Source organism: Durio zibethinus, chromosome 12 (genome assembly GCF_047325235.1).
Source record: "Durio zibethinus cultivar Kanyao isolate XHJ-2024 chromosome 12, ASM4732523v1, whole genome shotgun sequence".
Lineage (NCBI taxonomy): Eukaryota > Viridiplantae > Streptophyta > Magnoliopsida > Malvales > Malvaceae > Durio > Durio zibethinus.
The window spans coordinates 20132122-20147855 of NC_143173.1; the positions used below are offsets into that span (position 1 = coordinate 20132122).

Here is a 15734-nt window from a genome sequence, read left to right on the forward strand (position 1 = left end):
AGTCATTACTGATTTTTTTTGTCTAGGTATGATCGATCACCTTAACAGAATTTTTCTCTTTTAAAGAAGAGTCCTAATATTGACTTAGGTTTCTTTAAATAGTAGATTCAAGTCTACGGAACCAGATTTTACGTTCAAGAGTGTAATTACGTGTGAGAAATATTATAGCACCCTCACAGCGCCTATCTAAATGATAATATCAGTTTAATTTCAATTTATCCAAGCCTTCAAAGATATTAAAATTTATCAAATAATTTAATATTAAAAATTTTTCTTAAATTATTCTAATATGTTAGCAATAATTTAGGAATATTTTCTTACCTTAAGAGTATTTAACGAAACTATTTGTTATGCTTTGAAGAGATACTATCGTCGGATTCATTTAATTTTATATCTAGAAACAGATATCTATAAACTGGGTTTATAGTGAAAATTCTCCTCCTATTCATTGGTCCAATTTTATGTAAAATAAACAAAAAATTTTGCTTATTTATTTTTTTAAAAAATTATCTTTGAAAATTATAAGGTTCTCTAATATATTGGTAAAACCTATTTTTCTTAAAAACATTGGCCTTCCAATACGTTGCTAAGGCTTTTATTTAAAATTTAAATCTTTCAATAGTTTGACAGGATTGAAAAATATTTTTTTTGTTTTTTGAAATTATCATGCAATACAATATAATGTATCATGCAAATATAATAAACTTATGCTGAAATAAGAACTAAAAATAAACTAGTAAAAACATCTTGCAAAAATAAATTTTTCATCACGTCAACATAATCAACCATTTAAAAATAATAAAATTAAATATAAATATAATATATATAAAAACAGAAAATAAACAAAAAAAAAAAGAAAAAGGAATACTTGCATTGTAAGTTAGATCCTTGTCGGGTCGATATACAGGTTACATACGGGCTAACAGGTCCCTAGTTACTCCAAATGATGCCGTTGTGATTATACTATATAAGTCAAAAATCATTTATTTTTCCTCAAACTTGGCCTAGTCCTTTCTCTCTCTATAGAAAAACACTTTGGCCTCTTTCTATAAGATTCAACCGGAATCTTCAACCCCTTAAGAAACCGACCAAATATCCAATTTCTATCACCGTGAAATTCAAATGGCCACCAAAAACTTCAAGTTTTCCAAAAACCCTTATGAACCTAGAAGATAGCCACCCTAAGTCCCCTTTGGTCACTATGAAAATCAACCGAAAAATGCAAACCCCTGCTGGAAAATTCAAGTTTCAACCAAAAAATTCATGTTAACCTAAAAAAAAAACCAAATAAACCCAAAAAATTAAAAGACCTTTCCAAAATCCTAGATTAGGAACAAATCGAAAATTTCAACTAAATTTCGAAGAACAATAACCCAGGAAAAAAATTTTGAAAACAAATCCAAAAGAATACCAAAAAAAAAAAAGACTTAATCCTAGAACCTCAGAAGATTTATATTTCCCAAAACCAAATCCCAACCATGAATTCCAGAACTCGATTTTTCCAAAAAAAAAAAATCTTAAAATTTTTTTATGAAATTTTTCTTATTCCTTTCTATCTTGTCTATTCCCTTCCCTTGCATACGAATTTATGTTTGATTTATAACCTTTTTTAGGAGAGGTTTTAGGGATTCACTGATTCAAATCACACTTGAATGTTGGGATTCTATTATGGTTTGATGGAGGTCAATGGTTGTGTGGTTTTAGTTTCCCATTTTCATCATATGAAATCCCAAAATCTTTTTGTCAAATTTGCGCAAAGGATTTCTAACATATTTGATTTTTCTTTTGATTTTTTTCTCTTTATCGATTAATAATAATAATAATAAGGTTAGGCCTAAAGTCTGCCTCTAATTAACGGTTATTGGGCCCACAACCCAAACAAAATAAAAAAAAAATGTAAAAAGTCCAAACATGCACACCTCCAAAGCCCGATGATCGAAAATATCCAAATCGAGAATTCAATTGCACCTCGGACGAAAACAGATGTCTACAACAAGTGATTGATTAAATGCCATTAATAACTTTTATAAATTTTAATTTAAATAAATCTTATTTTTTATTATTATACATTTTTTATAACTAAACTCATAGTAAGATACAAAATATAATTTTCACTTCAAATAAAAATATAAATATAACGAGATTATAACTTATTAGTGTGCATAAGAATAAGACAATTACATGGAGTTTTTTTTTTATTATTATTGTTGTGAAAACAATTGTGCATGAAATTTATGTTAATAAATAATTTCATTAAAGATAATCATAATTAATTTATTGAAGCATATTTATTTTTTCCTATTTTGGCCTTTAAATTTTTTGTTTTAATTGATTTGCTAATGATATGTGTATGTTAATGATTATATTGTTTATATGTTTATGAGTCGATCATTGATAACATAATTCAATCATTTTAGTCCTTTGAATATCATTCTTTGACCTGTATAATTAAATTTTCTTTTATACCTTTTTCTTCCAAAATTTTATAATTGTTATTTCAATGAATAAAAATTAATTAAAAAATGTAAATAAATTGCTGACCCGCCACCACCAATTGACATTATATGATTTATTGAATACCTTGAACATTTCAATTGGACTTTCTAACATAGAATTAGATGATTTACATTGCAATAAAGCTACCAGTAGCTCAGGACCAAATTGTCATAAGAATTGTACATCTTGACTAATTTCTATATCAAGATGATTTAGTCTTATTTAATTGTATTAAATTACTCAATTTTTCAGGTCATTTAGGTGGTTAAACAACCTAAAGTGAACTATTTTAAGTAGAAAATTATCAAATGAAATAAGATTAATTATTTTTGGTGAATTCTTTTAAGTTATGACAAAATTCATTGGAATCATCTTTTGAACCTATTTAAGCTAAAGTTACATTTATTCAAGAAAATTTATATTATTAATGAGGAAAATGAAATTATTATAAATTATATAAGCGATATATAACAAGCTTGTTATTATAAGAATTGAAATTTTCTTAAGAAAAAAACATGACAAGTATCAAGGTTAGAAATTTATTTTATGTTATTTTAATTTTTAAAATTGTCTTTTAATATTTTTAATATAACACAAACTTATAAATAATAAAATTTTTTCAATAAAAAAATTAAGTTTTCAATTGGTAAAACATACAGTTACAAATAAACTATGGAAGTATTAATGAAAGATTATCATAAGGAAAAAAAAAGAGACAAAAGTTTCATTAGTTATACATATATATCTTTCTTTTTCGTATGGCAAACAATGTTAGTGTTATATAATGTTTCTATAAACAACATATAAGTGTAATGATTTCAAATTTCTTTAGGATTGTATATTCTCATTTTCTCTATTATATCAGTTGAAGATTATTCATTGTTGTATCAAAATTTTTAAAGTTATCATATTAGGTAATATTTGTTCAAAAGTATTAAAATTCATTAAACTAATTATCACTATTATATTTAATATAAAAAATTGTTATAAATTAAAATTTAACTAAATTTAAAAGTGATTTAAGGGCATTCATTAGCAAAATTCATTTGAAAAATCTTTATTTAATTATGTATTTAACATTTCAATCATTTTGAATTTTGATTTTTTATAATTTTGAGTAGAGTTTTAAACTTAAGATTAACAATCAATTAGGTTGAGTTATGATTTATTATTTGTTTCTATTCGTAGTATACTCAATTATTCACTTATGCACATTGTGAGTTTGACTTAATAATTGATGCATACTTATCTTTGTTTAAAAAATTGGATTCAAATTATCTTAAATCCAAATAAAAAATAATAATATACTCAATTACTTCTAATTGCAATTTCACTTTAGAAATATTGTTAAAAATTAATTAACTAATTCAATCACAAAGTTAATAAAAATGAGACATTTAAGATGAAAGAAAAAAATTTAAGTAAAAAACTTTTAAATTGTTATGAAAAAGAAATAAGAACTTTTAGATTCTAATTTAGTTATTATTTCAAATCGAATTTTGGTTATATTAAATCATTTTAGGTTTGAAATAACTATTAGGTTATTGACTTTTTAACATAAATTGAAATCGAATTAAGTTAATTCATTTTTATAATTAAGAGTATTATATTAATTTTTAATTAAATTAAAATTTAAAAACTAGTAAAAATTTTATATATATTCAATTTGAGTTTTGAATTATTTCAAATTTAAGTTGATTAATCCATATTATTTTTAATTAATTATACTTTTATGACACATTAATAAATTTTAAATAAAATGAGAACACAATACAATAAAAATTTAAGTACAAAAGTTATAGGAATACTAATGATAATTTCAGAAGAAATATCCTTATACCTAAGTTTAGTGGAGATTATGTGATATACCTTCTTTTAAAGATTTTGAAATTCTTATTGTAGAAATGCTAATTTAGATTAATAAGTTTATAATCATTCATTTGCTTATCAAATTGTTGTTATATGGATTAAGAAAAACAATTCAAACATTTATTTGAAAGAGATATTATAATTTATACTTATTTAAGAAGACAATACGAAGTTAAACATTATTTAGGTTGTTATGACCATTGAAATATTATTTACTCTTTTCAAATGAACAAAAAAGTCAAAATATCAAGAAAGTAATATTGAATATGATAGTAAGAATGAAGCAACAATTAGAAATATACTATCTTTTCATTTAGTAGAAGAAATTTTTGAAGGAGAATATGAAGTTAATTATTGTAAACTTAATTTTTTTTATAATTATTGTCTGCTTATTTTTTTTTATAAATTCTATTTAATAAATTTTTTTCTTGTTGCTTTTATCATATATAACAAAATTTTTACCAAAAGTTAAATACTTAAATATAGAAACATAAAGCAAAATTTATTACTTTTATTATTGGCAAAATACTTCGAGTTTCAATTTTTTATATGCAATTGTATTTCACTAACAAGAATAAAAATACGTAAATAACTAACCATTCAATCAAATCATCAATAAAACTTATCTTAATATGTATTATTTTATCATGAACTAAAAAATTTGAAAAATATATTTAAAATATTGACTTAAAATATATTGTATATATTTATTTAATTTAGTTTTGATACTTGCATTAGTATGAAAAGCTATGATTTTAACTTATTTTTACGTGTTAAACTATGAATAGCAAATTAATAGCATTTATTCATTGCTTTTCAAGTCCTCTACACTTAAATTTTTTCTTACTTTCTCTATCTTACAAATTATATCATTTAACATATATTGTAGTTGTTTTTTTTCTGAATACATGCAAATCAATAATAAAATAATAATAGATAATTGATAATGTAGTAATTAATCATTAAAAACTTAAAAAGTACTAAGTATAACTTAGTAGTAAATGAATGATAACTTAGTAGTCAATAATTGATAACTTAATAGCAAATCAATAATAACATAATAATAAATACATAATAACTTATAGTAAATCAATTATAATATAGTTATAAATGCATAACAATAAAGTAATAAATCAAAGATATCTTAATTAAAAAATAAGTTATAATTTAGTAGTTAATCATTGATAACTTAGTAATCAATTATTAATAACTTAATAGCAATAATAATTTAATAATAAATCAATTTTAGTTAAATAGTAATTAATTGTTAAGAGTAAATCATAAATAATTTAGTAGTAAATCATCGATAATTTAATAGTTAATCAGCAATAACTTAATAATAAATTATGGATAATTTAATATAAATCAGTAATAATTTGATAATGAATTATGGCTAATTTAGTAGTAAATTGTTAATAGTTTTATAGTAAATAATTGAAAATTAAATAATGAATAAATGATAACATAATAGTAAAAACATGATAATATAAAGGAAAACTATTGATAATTTAGTAGTAAATTATTGATAACTTAATTATTGATAATATAGTAGTAAATTACTAATAACTTAGTTGTAAATTGATGATAATTTAGTAATAAATTAATTAATCATCGATAACTTTGTAGTAAATCATTGATAAATAACCAATAAATTAGTTATAAATTTATAATAAATAATTAATAACCTCAAAGTAAGTCATCAACAATTTAAACCAAAATCATCCATAACTCAATAGTAACTCATTTTAATGTTAAATCATTTATAAATTAGTAGTAAATCATATATAATTTAGTAGTAAATCATTGATAACTTAATAATAAATTATTGACAATATAATAGTAAATCAATGATAATTTAATTATCTATCATTAATAATTTGTTTGTACTTGAAGTTACTATGGATAAACCTTGATTACTAACATAAATGAAGTCAGAACTTTCATCTTTGGAGCTAACATAAACTTACCATTAAATTATTAAAAAAATTTAGTAAAAAAATATAAATTTAAATGAAGTAATAATGTTATTATATAAAAAGAAAATGATCTCATATATTGTTGAATTTTTAAACTCCGCATTTCCTATATAGTTGTAAATGCATAACAGTATATCAGTAAATCAAAGACAGTTTAATAAAAAAATAAGTGATAATTTAATAGTTAATTATTGATAACATAGTAATAAATCGATGATAACTTAATAATAAGTTATTGATAACTTAATAGTAAATTAATTTTAGTTTAATAGCAATTAATTGATAAACTTAGTCATAAATTATAAACAACTTAATAATAAATAAATGACAATTTAGTAGTTAATCATTGAAACTTAAAAGTAAATTAATATAAGTTAATTGTAAATAATCGATAACTTAATAGTTAATTAGTGATAACTTAATAATAAATCATAAAAAATTTAATATAATTAGGTGATAATTGGTAGTAAATCATAGATAATTTAGTAATACATTTTTGATAATTTTGTAGAAATAATTGAAAATTTACGTAATAAATCAATAATAACATAATAGTAAATACATAATAATATAATAGTAAATCATTTATAATTTAGTAATAAATTATTAATAATGTAGTAGTAAATAACTAAAAATATAGTAGTAACTCACTAATAATTTAGTTGTAAATAACTGATAATTTAACTATAAATTAATGATAATTTAGTAATAAATTAGGTAATCATTAATAACTTTATAATAAATTAATAATAAATTAATTATAATTTATAATAAATCATCAGTAATTTAATAATAAATCATCACTAATTTAGTAGTAAATCATTTATAAATTACTATTAAATCATTGATAATTTAAAAGTAAATTATTAATTGATAGCATAATAATTAAATAAAACGATTGATTAGTTTTTAGTATAATTGACATGTTATTTAAAATTAATATTTAAAAGTTTTAGGTTTAAAAATATTTTTTTCAGTTAGATAAGTTGTAAAATAAAAGAATTTTAAAATGAATTAAATTTTCAAAAAAAAAATTACTCTTTCTTACTTAATTTTAGTATCATTTAATTTAAATGTAACCATAATATAGAATTTAATAAAGGGTATCTTAAAAAAAAATAAAAGACAAAGGAATCTTTGTTGCAATTATTACCTAAGTGGGACCAATAGTGGGGAGGAGCATAAGTCTTGCTTCAACAGCTAACAACAAAATACTGATTCACAAAGGACATATATTTTTAGAAAAGAACCACGAACAGTCAATCTATACACCAATATTATTGCATAAAAAATTTACCACTAACTCTCTCAGAAAGGGAAACTAATGTTTAAAGAAAGTGAAATTTGATTATTTGATAGCAATTTTTTTATTTATTAAATATTAAAATTAATACAAATAATATAATTTAAATATAAAAAACTAATTAGTCCCAAAAAAGTAGTGTCCATATCCGTTTTGTTCTTTAAAGTCCATTTTATAAGGTTCTCTTGAAAAAGGTCAGCTCTTTTATTAATAAAGAGATGAATTAATAAGGTTTCGTAACCGATAAGTCGAATTTAATTTAATTTTTTAAATAATATATAATTAAAATTTTTAAAAATTTAATTCAAAATTTAAATTGAATTTTAATAATTTGATTTAATTTGGTTTATTATTTTTTAAAATTTAAATTTAAATTTTTTATTTATTATTTTAATATAATTTTTAATATATCTTAATAAATGTAAATAAAATAATTATTTTATTTTATAAAAATTAATAAAAATATATATTTTTAATTTTACTTTCCAATTAAAAATTTAATCTAAATTTAATATATATTTAATATTTAAATTAAATAAAAAATTAATCAAAACCAAATTAAACACTATAATTTCAAATCTGGATTACTTATTTTTCAATCCTACTTATCACATCTGCTTTTGTTAGTGCTGCATTCGTCCAGAAAGGCTCGTGACATATCATTAAGATGCCAAAGGTACCTGTAGGTCAGTTGTAAAAACAAAAGATTCCCAAAATCTTTTGACATATCATCATTTCATTAAAAAGACTGATAAAGAAAAAACCTAAATCGTTGTATGTGGCACTGGATGTTTTTGAAGAAAATATTGGATGAAATCATGCCCAAGGAAGAAAATTCATACTCAGTCCAATAATTGAAGGTCTATATCCATCCAGAATTTTCATGAAAAAATTTTATGATGATGCATGTGTTTTACTGGAGTTATGTACATTTCTGTGTGCATTTCTTTATGTTTGGAAGGGTAATTATTATATTTAAATATTAGTGAAAAGTATGGTGATAGAATTAATTTTGATGAGATTAAAAATAATATTAAAAATTATTATAATTGTGATAAAAAAATTTAATAAAAGTTTTATGTAAAATAAATTTTATTAAAATTAAAATTTATATTTAATTGAAAATGTGAAAATTTTAATTACTTATAAAATTCAAAATCTAGCTTAGATAATTTGATTGCAAATGTTACTATTAGCAGTCCAGAGTTTTCCTTTTCTTATTCATTTTGTGGCCGCATGATTTCCACATCCTATATATATATATATATATATTTAGTTTAAGATCTTTCAATTATTTTAAGTTTCGATTAATCTAAAATCGAATCAAATCTAATTTCATAAAGAGACAAATTCTCTTAAGCTTGTTTTTATTTTTTTTACAAAATTTAAAATCAAAACCTTATTTAAAAAAAAAACTAAACTCTTTACCGTTAAAACCAACAAACATTAGTATCACATCCTATTGTTTAACGATTGAAATTTGAAAGTTTAATTATTAATTAGAATTATTTTGAAAAAAATTCCAAGAATATGTGGTTTTGTGTGGATGCTAAAATTCATGATTTGATTGTATTTTTACTGTTATTTTTAATATTATCGAAATTAATTTTATTATCCTAATAAATGAACCCTTAATCAAAAGCATAAAAAAAAAAAGTTATTGAAACTAAGCTTCAATTGATAGCCCAACACGAGCAACAAGTTTGGTTTTTTTTTTTTTTTTTTTTTCTTTTGACTGTTTGATAATTTAAAAAAAATACTAAAAATGTCTAAACGTGAAATAATGTAATCAAAACAGTAATTAAATTAATTTGTTTTAGAAAAACTAAATTCTCATTAATAAATCTTTTAGAAAAACACAAATTTCTTTCCAATGTAAATTAATGCGCTAAAAGTACTTTATAATAAAAAATAAAGAGAACTAAATAAACAAATAAAGAATATGAATATTTAAATTGAACATCAACATTATCAGAGTTTTAATAATTGAATATGTGTCAACACTAAAATACTTGGGATGCTCTTCACCACTCGTAGCCTTTTCCAAAACCAGATAAAAATCAAATTAATGTACTAAGCCACGCAATAAGAATTAATGTTAATGATTGAACTCAAAAAAAAAAAAAAAAGCACAAACCTCAGCCATATATTGCCTTCAAAACCATTTTTATAAGAGATTTTGTTTATAAATAAAATTATTTATTTTATTCAAAAATACTAAAATTTAATACATGAATTTTCGTAATATTCGGCTTCCCATGCCACCTTAGCTCTCTATAAATACCAATGCAAGAAATCCTCTTGAAGCACCAAAGTGCAGTAAACCAGCACCTTCATATCTGTTGTACTCAAAATTTTATTTCGGTATCCTTTAAAACAGTTTCCAAAAATGTCTATTGATGAAGTTTCAGCGTCAACTCTTTCTGCTCCAATCCAAAATGCTGAACTGCCTGAAATCAATCGTCGGTCGGCAGGTTATCATCCCAGCATCTGGGGTGACCATTTTCTCTCATATGCCTCAAACATTAATAAGGTAATTGTAATAATTAGTTTAACATTTGGATTCTGCTTAATTACATATAAATAGACTTTGATAATTCATATATTAGTACATGCAAAACACCGATAATTTGTATATTTGTGTTTTATATAAAAATTATATCAAAATTCGTATTGATATGAAAAATACAAAATATTTTTTTTTTGTTTTTGTTAAATTATATATTATTTTTTTCAAAATTTTAAACTGTCACCTCTGTATCTTTTTTTTTTCATGTTATTGTATTGTGTTTTGAATTGAAAGGTCTACGTACATTTCAAAAAAGTACTTCATAAGTTCCAACGTGTTTCTTAGGGGGGGGGGGGGGTATTAATTTGATTATTTTCTTATCTAGGAGGAAGATTATGATAGGGAGGAAGAGCATCAGAAGCTGAAAAATGAATTACAGAAGATGCTAATGGCTGATGAGGTTGATAAACCTTCGGAAAAGCTTAAGTTGATTGATGCAATCCAACGCCTAGGAGTTTCTTATCATTTTGAAAAAGAGATTGAACAAGTCCTGCAGTTGGTCTACAATGGTTGTGATATTGGGGCCAATGATGGGAACCTTTATACCATTTCTCTCAAATTTCGCCTGCTTCGACAAAATGGCTATAAAATGTCATGTGGTATTAAACTGATCTTAGTACCTGCTTTTCTATATTTATGGACAGAACTTGACGATATTTGTGAACCAATTTAATTTAGGCTTATTTTCAACTTTGTGTGGGGATAAAAACAGACAAGAGTTTGGAAAACTTTATACAAAAAATGGCTTGATTCATTCAATTTTCATGTGATTAGAGATTTTTAGTTTATTTAACATTACGGACTAAAACCATCTGATGTTTATGTATGGTGAAAGCAGAAGCCTTTAACAAATTCAAAGACAGTGAAGGAAAGTTGATGGAATCCCTTATCAATGATGTTCAAGGAATGTTGGGCTTGTATGAGGCCACACATCTAAGGGTGCATGGGGAAGACATCCTGGATGAAGCTCTTGCTTTCACTACTACTCACCTTGAGACCATGACTACCAGCTGCTTGAACTCTTCTCTTGCAGCACAAATAAGTCATGCTTTAAAGCAACCTATCCACAAAGGTTTGCCAAGGCTTGAGGCCAGGCAGTACATGCCTATCTATCAAGAAGACCCTTCTCATAATGAAGCTGTATTAACCTTTGCAAAGTTAGATTTCAATATGCTGCAGATGATGCACCAGAAAGAACTTAGTGAAATCGCAAAGTAAGCTTTCAAGTCCCCCTTACTTGATGCCTCGCAATTGCTAGCTATAGATATATATATGACAGCTGAGGATTATAGTTTGCCCTAGCTATCAATTGGGATTTTCCTCCATATTAGATTTCGTTTATATAAGTGATGCACTTCAATTATGGTATTCAGGTGGTGGAAAGACTTGGATTTCTTGAGGAAACTACCTTTTATCAGAGATCGAGTGATAGAGTGCTACTTTTGGATATTGGGAGTGTACTTTGAGCCCGAATATCGGTTGGCTAGAAGGATATTAACCAAAGTGATTGCCTTGACTTCAGTTATTGATGACATCTATGATGTGTATGGCACTCTTGAAGAACTTGTTCTCTTTACTAAAGCAGTTGAGAGGTCTGATTTCCTTTTTTTTTTTTTTTTTTTGCAATTCCTCACTCAAGTCTATCCTTCAAAGTTCATAGTAATTGTTTCTTTTCCATAAGATGAATTAAATTAAAGTTTTGATCAACAAATTTTTTAGGTGGGATATATCTGAAAAAGATCACCTTCCGGAGTACATGCAAATTTGTTATCAGGCATTGCTAGATGTTTACAAAGAAATTGAAGAGAAAATGACAGAACAAGGAAAATTATACCGCCTTGATTATGCAAAAGAAGCTGTAAGCTAATTAGCTGAATTTAGATTTCACTGCACATAATAACTATTCCTCTTGATTCAACTGATTATTTTGTTTTTGGTTGCTCAGATGAAAAATCAAGTTAGAGCATACTGTGTTGAAGCTGAATGGTTCCATAACCACCATGTACCGACAATGGAGGAGTACATGCCAGTAGCATTAGTCACCTGTGGCTATTCAATGCTTGCAACCACATCTTTTGTTGGAATGGGAGATGTTGCAACTGAAGAAGCTTTCGCATGGTTGTTTAGTGAACCCAAGATAGCTACTGGCGCTTCCATTGTCAACAGACTCATGGATGACATTGTGTCCCACAAGGTACAAACTTCACTATTTTCAATTTCTTGAATGATCAGTTGCCTTAAAAACCAAAATTCCGGGGTGGTTTATACTTATATTAGCCATTGATTTTGATGATTTGGCTGAAGCAGTTTGAGCAAAAGAGAGGACATGTAGCTTCAGCAATTGAATGTTACATGAAACAGCATGGTGCTACTGAACAAGAAGCTGTCAAGGAATTTCGCCAACAAATTACTGATGCATGGAAAGATATAAACGAAGAATGTCTCTATTCAACCATTGTCCCCATGTCACTCCTGACTCGGATTCTCAATCTTGCTCGTGCAATGGATGTTATATACAAGACTGAAGATGGTTATGTTCATGCTGGAGTGATGCTTAAAGACTTTGTAGCTTCTATGCTCATTGATCCTGTTCCTTTTTGAGCATTTTGTCGATCTTTCACACACTAGCTACTGCGTCAGTCACGCATAAAACCAAGTTATCAATAATATATGCTCATGCTAAAGAAATCTCTCTATCGAAAAATAAATTTTCCAAGATTTTGGATATTCTTCATTAAGATAATATTTTCCATTCATATATGTTCATATCCTATATGAGTAATTGTGTATGTTCATTTTTCAATAATCAGGTGAACTTTGTAGTTTGGTTTTTAGTTTTGGAAATGCGTAGTAATCCATTAATTAGTATTCACAAAAGCATTGACATTCAATTTTTGATATTTAAGCCATCGGGATTTTGATTTAGTGTTAAAGAGGAAACGGTGAAATCTTAAAATTTCATATTTAAATTGGACCTGGGTTTAAAGCTCAAAAAATTGTCAACTGAATAATTTTATTTGTTTTTAGATATGCAAGCTTCATTTAAGGGCTTAATAGAAACTTTTTAGGCAAGTAAAGAACGAGTGAATGAAGTTGGTTTTGATACGATAAAATTAAAGCAGTGTTTGGTATCATTTTTTTAAATTACCACAGCAATGTAATTATCATGGTGATAATATCACCTAGATAATTTAACTACTAATGATCTTAGATTATTATATTTGGTATAATATTATAAATTATTAGTATTTTCAAATCACTGTATTTGATATTATATAAAAAAATAAATCATACAGTGCAAAACATCCAAAATAACCTTTAAAAAATATTTAATATTTAGTAAATCAATAGTTTATAAAATAGTTAAACATTATTTTATAAACAAAACTAAAAAATATAAATCAATTTTGATAAAAATAAGTTCTAAAAAATTATTAAATAAATCTATTATCTATTTTTAGTCAATATAAATTTATAACATAAAACTCTTTTAGAATAGATGATTAAAAAACCAATATTTAAAATTTTTAATGACCAGCATTTTAGGGTAATGTTAATTATATTTTTCATGAGGATAAATTAGTTAGAAAAATAATATTAAAAATTACTTTCTCATAGTGATAAAACTTTCACATCATTTAGGTAGAGAATGAGATCACTCATTAGGCAATAATCTGATCACTCTAATGATAAAATTACTATTATATAAAATTTTTCAATTGCTACCAAATAAGTTGATGCAAGTGTAAATCACTATAACTTTTAAATAAATCACCTTATACCAAATACTCTCTAAATGAATTGAAAAACTTGGTTGGAATATTAAAATAGTGGTATTGATCAGGTGGCACTACCTGGCTACTGGTTTATAAAGTTAAAATCTTCTTCCTTTGTGTTATATTTTTCCTCTTTTCCCTTAATTTCTAGAGGCCATTTGGTTCAGTAGGTTACAACATGATGTTAGCTACTTAGTTCAAATTTGTTAATCAGAATTTAATTATTGTGAGAAGTATTTCAAAAATAAAATTTTAAATTAACGTATCAAATGGATATGGGTCAGGAATTATTCCTAGAGAAAGAAGGATTGATGGTCTTATAAAAAAAAGTAGTGGCAAAATATATTGTTCATACAAGATTAGCTCCAAAACTTTCCTTGTTGCAATGTTTATTTGGAATTTCTTGTTGACGTAGTTTGAGCAAAAGAAAAGGCATGTTGCCATGGCAGTTGAATGCTGCATAAAACAGTTTGGAGCGTCAAAGCAAGAGGCATACAATGAGTGACCTTAATTGCATTCTCAATCTTGCACGATAATTGATCTCCTTTATAAGGATGATGATGATGAGTATACGCATTTTGGGGAAGCAGCAAAAACTGGCATTGCTTCTTTGTTGATTGACCTAATCCCAACTTAAGATGTTTAATGAAAGATATGACGTTGAATAATAAAATTGGAGTTACATCTTAAGGAAATTAATAGAGTAACCTAAGTGGTAATGGTGGAGTTAGATATGAGTAAAGATTTTAAGTTTGAGCAGCCCTCTACACCCGCGGTCCCGCCGATCTTGGCTTCCCATCCCATGCGCAGACCCCTCAACACGAAACTTAAGCACCTTGCTCCTAGGACAAGATCACTACTAGATCCCTCTCTTGGAATTAAACTCAGAAAACCCCTATCCAATGTCTATGGGTAGGGATGGTGATAGATAATAAATAAATATATATTTTTTATTATTTGATTTGATTATGTTAAATTTAGATAGTTAAAAATTAATAATTAATGGATTTAGATAATAGTTTTTAGATATTCAATATATGAATTTATTTAAGTTTGAATAATAATAAATATCTGAATTTGGATTCATTATCTAGTTACATATATAAAATATATAAAATTTTATATTTGCAAAAAATTTTGAATCTAAAAAAATAAATTTTTTTATTATTAATTAAGAGTAAATTAAAATTTTAAATTTTATTTATTTTATATTTTAATAAAAATTTCAAATAAACAAATATTTGAATATATTCAAATATTTAAATGGATAATATTTATTTAAATAAATTTGAAGTTAGATAATAATATTAAATTTAAATAAATATTTAAATAAATTTAAATATTATAAATATTAAATAAATTCAAAACGAATATATCAAAAATAGCAAATATCTCTTTCATTATCGTTCCTATATCTGTGGATTTGACCACCACTCATATTCACTGATAGCCATGCATCCTTGACTTGCTTTAACCCAAAACAGTGGCCTCAGCTTTGTTAGAAAGAATACTTCCACTCCATCCCATCCCTTTCCTTCGAAAACCGACTTATTTCTACCCAACGATAATGCCAACAATGTAGCAGCACACCGATAACCACGTTTTTATAATCAGGCCATGAACCGTTTCACACTGGCACAGCATGTCTTTCACATTATTCGAAGAGACCCATACCAGACCCCACCTTGTGAAGACCCAGAACCAAAAGTCCATGCGAAAAGACATGGCAGGCCGTCCACTATTTT

General features: G+C 24.9%; 1 protein-coding gene across 1 annotated transcript; it reads left to right on the forward strand.

The window, feature by feature from the left end:
- Nucleotides 1-9953: 9953 nt before the first annotated feature.
- On the forward strand, nucleotides 9954-12929 carry LOC111297740 ((-)-germacrene D synthase-like). Its single transcript, XM_089741043.1, has 7 exons — nucleotides 9954-10177; nucleotides 10539-10812; nucleotides 11052-11427; nucleotides 11587-11805; nucleotides 11933-12071; nucleotides 12159-12407; nucleotides 12521-12929. Exons 1-7 carry the CDS (start codon nucleotides 10034-10036, stop codon nucleotides 12812-12814), a joined length of 1695 nt encoding a protein of 564 aa, XP_089597169.1. The 5' UTR covers nucleotides 9954-10033; the 3' UTR covers nucleotides 12815-12929.
- The last annotated feature ends 2805 nt before the right edge of the window (nucleotides 12930-15734 follow it).

Coding starts and splice junctions, on each gene's coding strand:
- LOC111297740 (XM_089741043.1), top strand. CDS start 10,034: ATGTCTATTGATGAAGTTTCAGCGTCAACTCTTTCTGCTCCAATCCAA. Junction 12,072..12,158: donor TTGATTATGCAAAAGAAGCT/GTAAGCTAATTA, acceptor TTGGTTGCTCAG/ATGAAAAATCAAGTTAGAGC. Junction 12,408..12,520: donor ATGACATTGTGTCCCACAAG/GTACAAACTTCA, acceptor TGGCTGAAGCAG/TTTGAGCAAAAGAGAGGACA.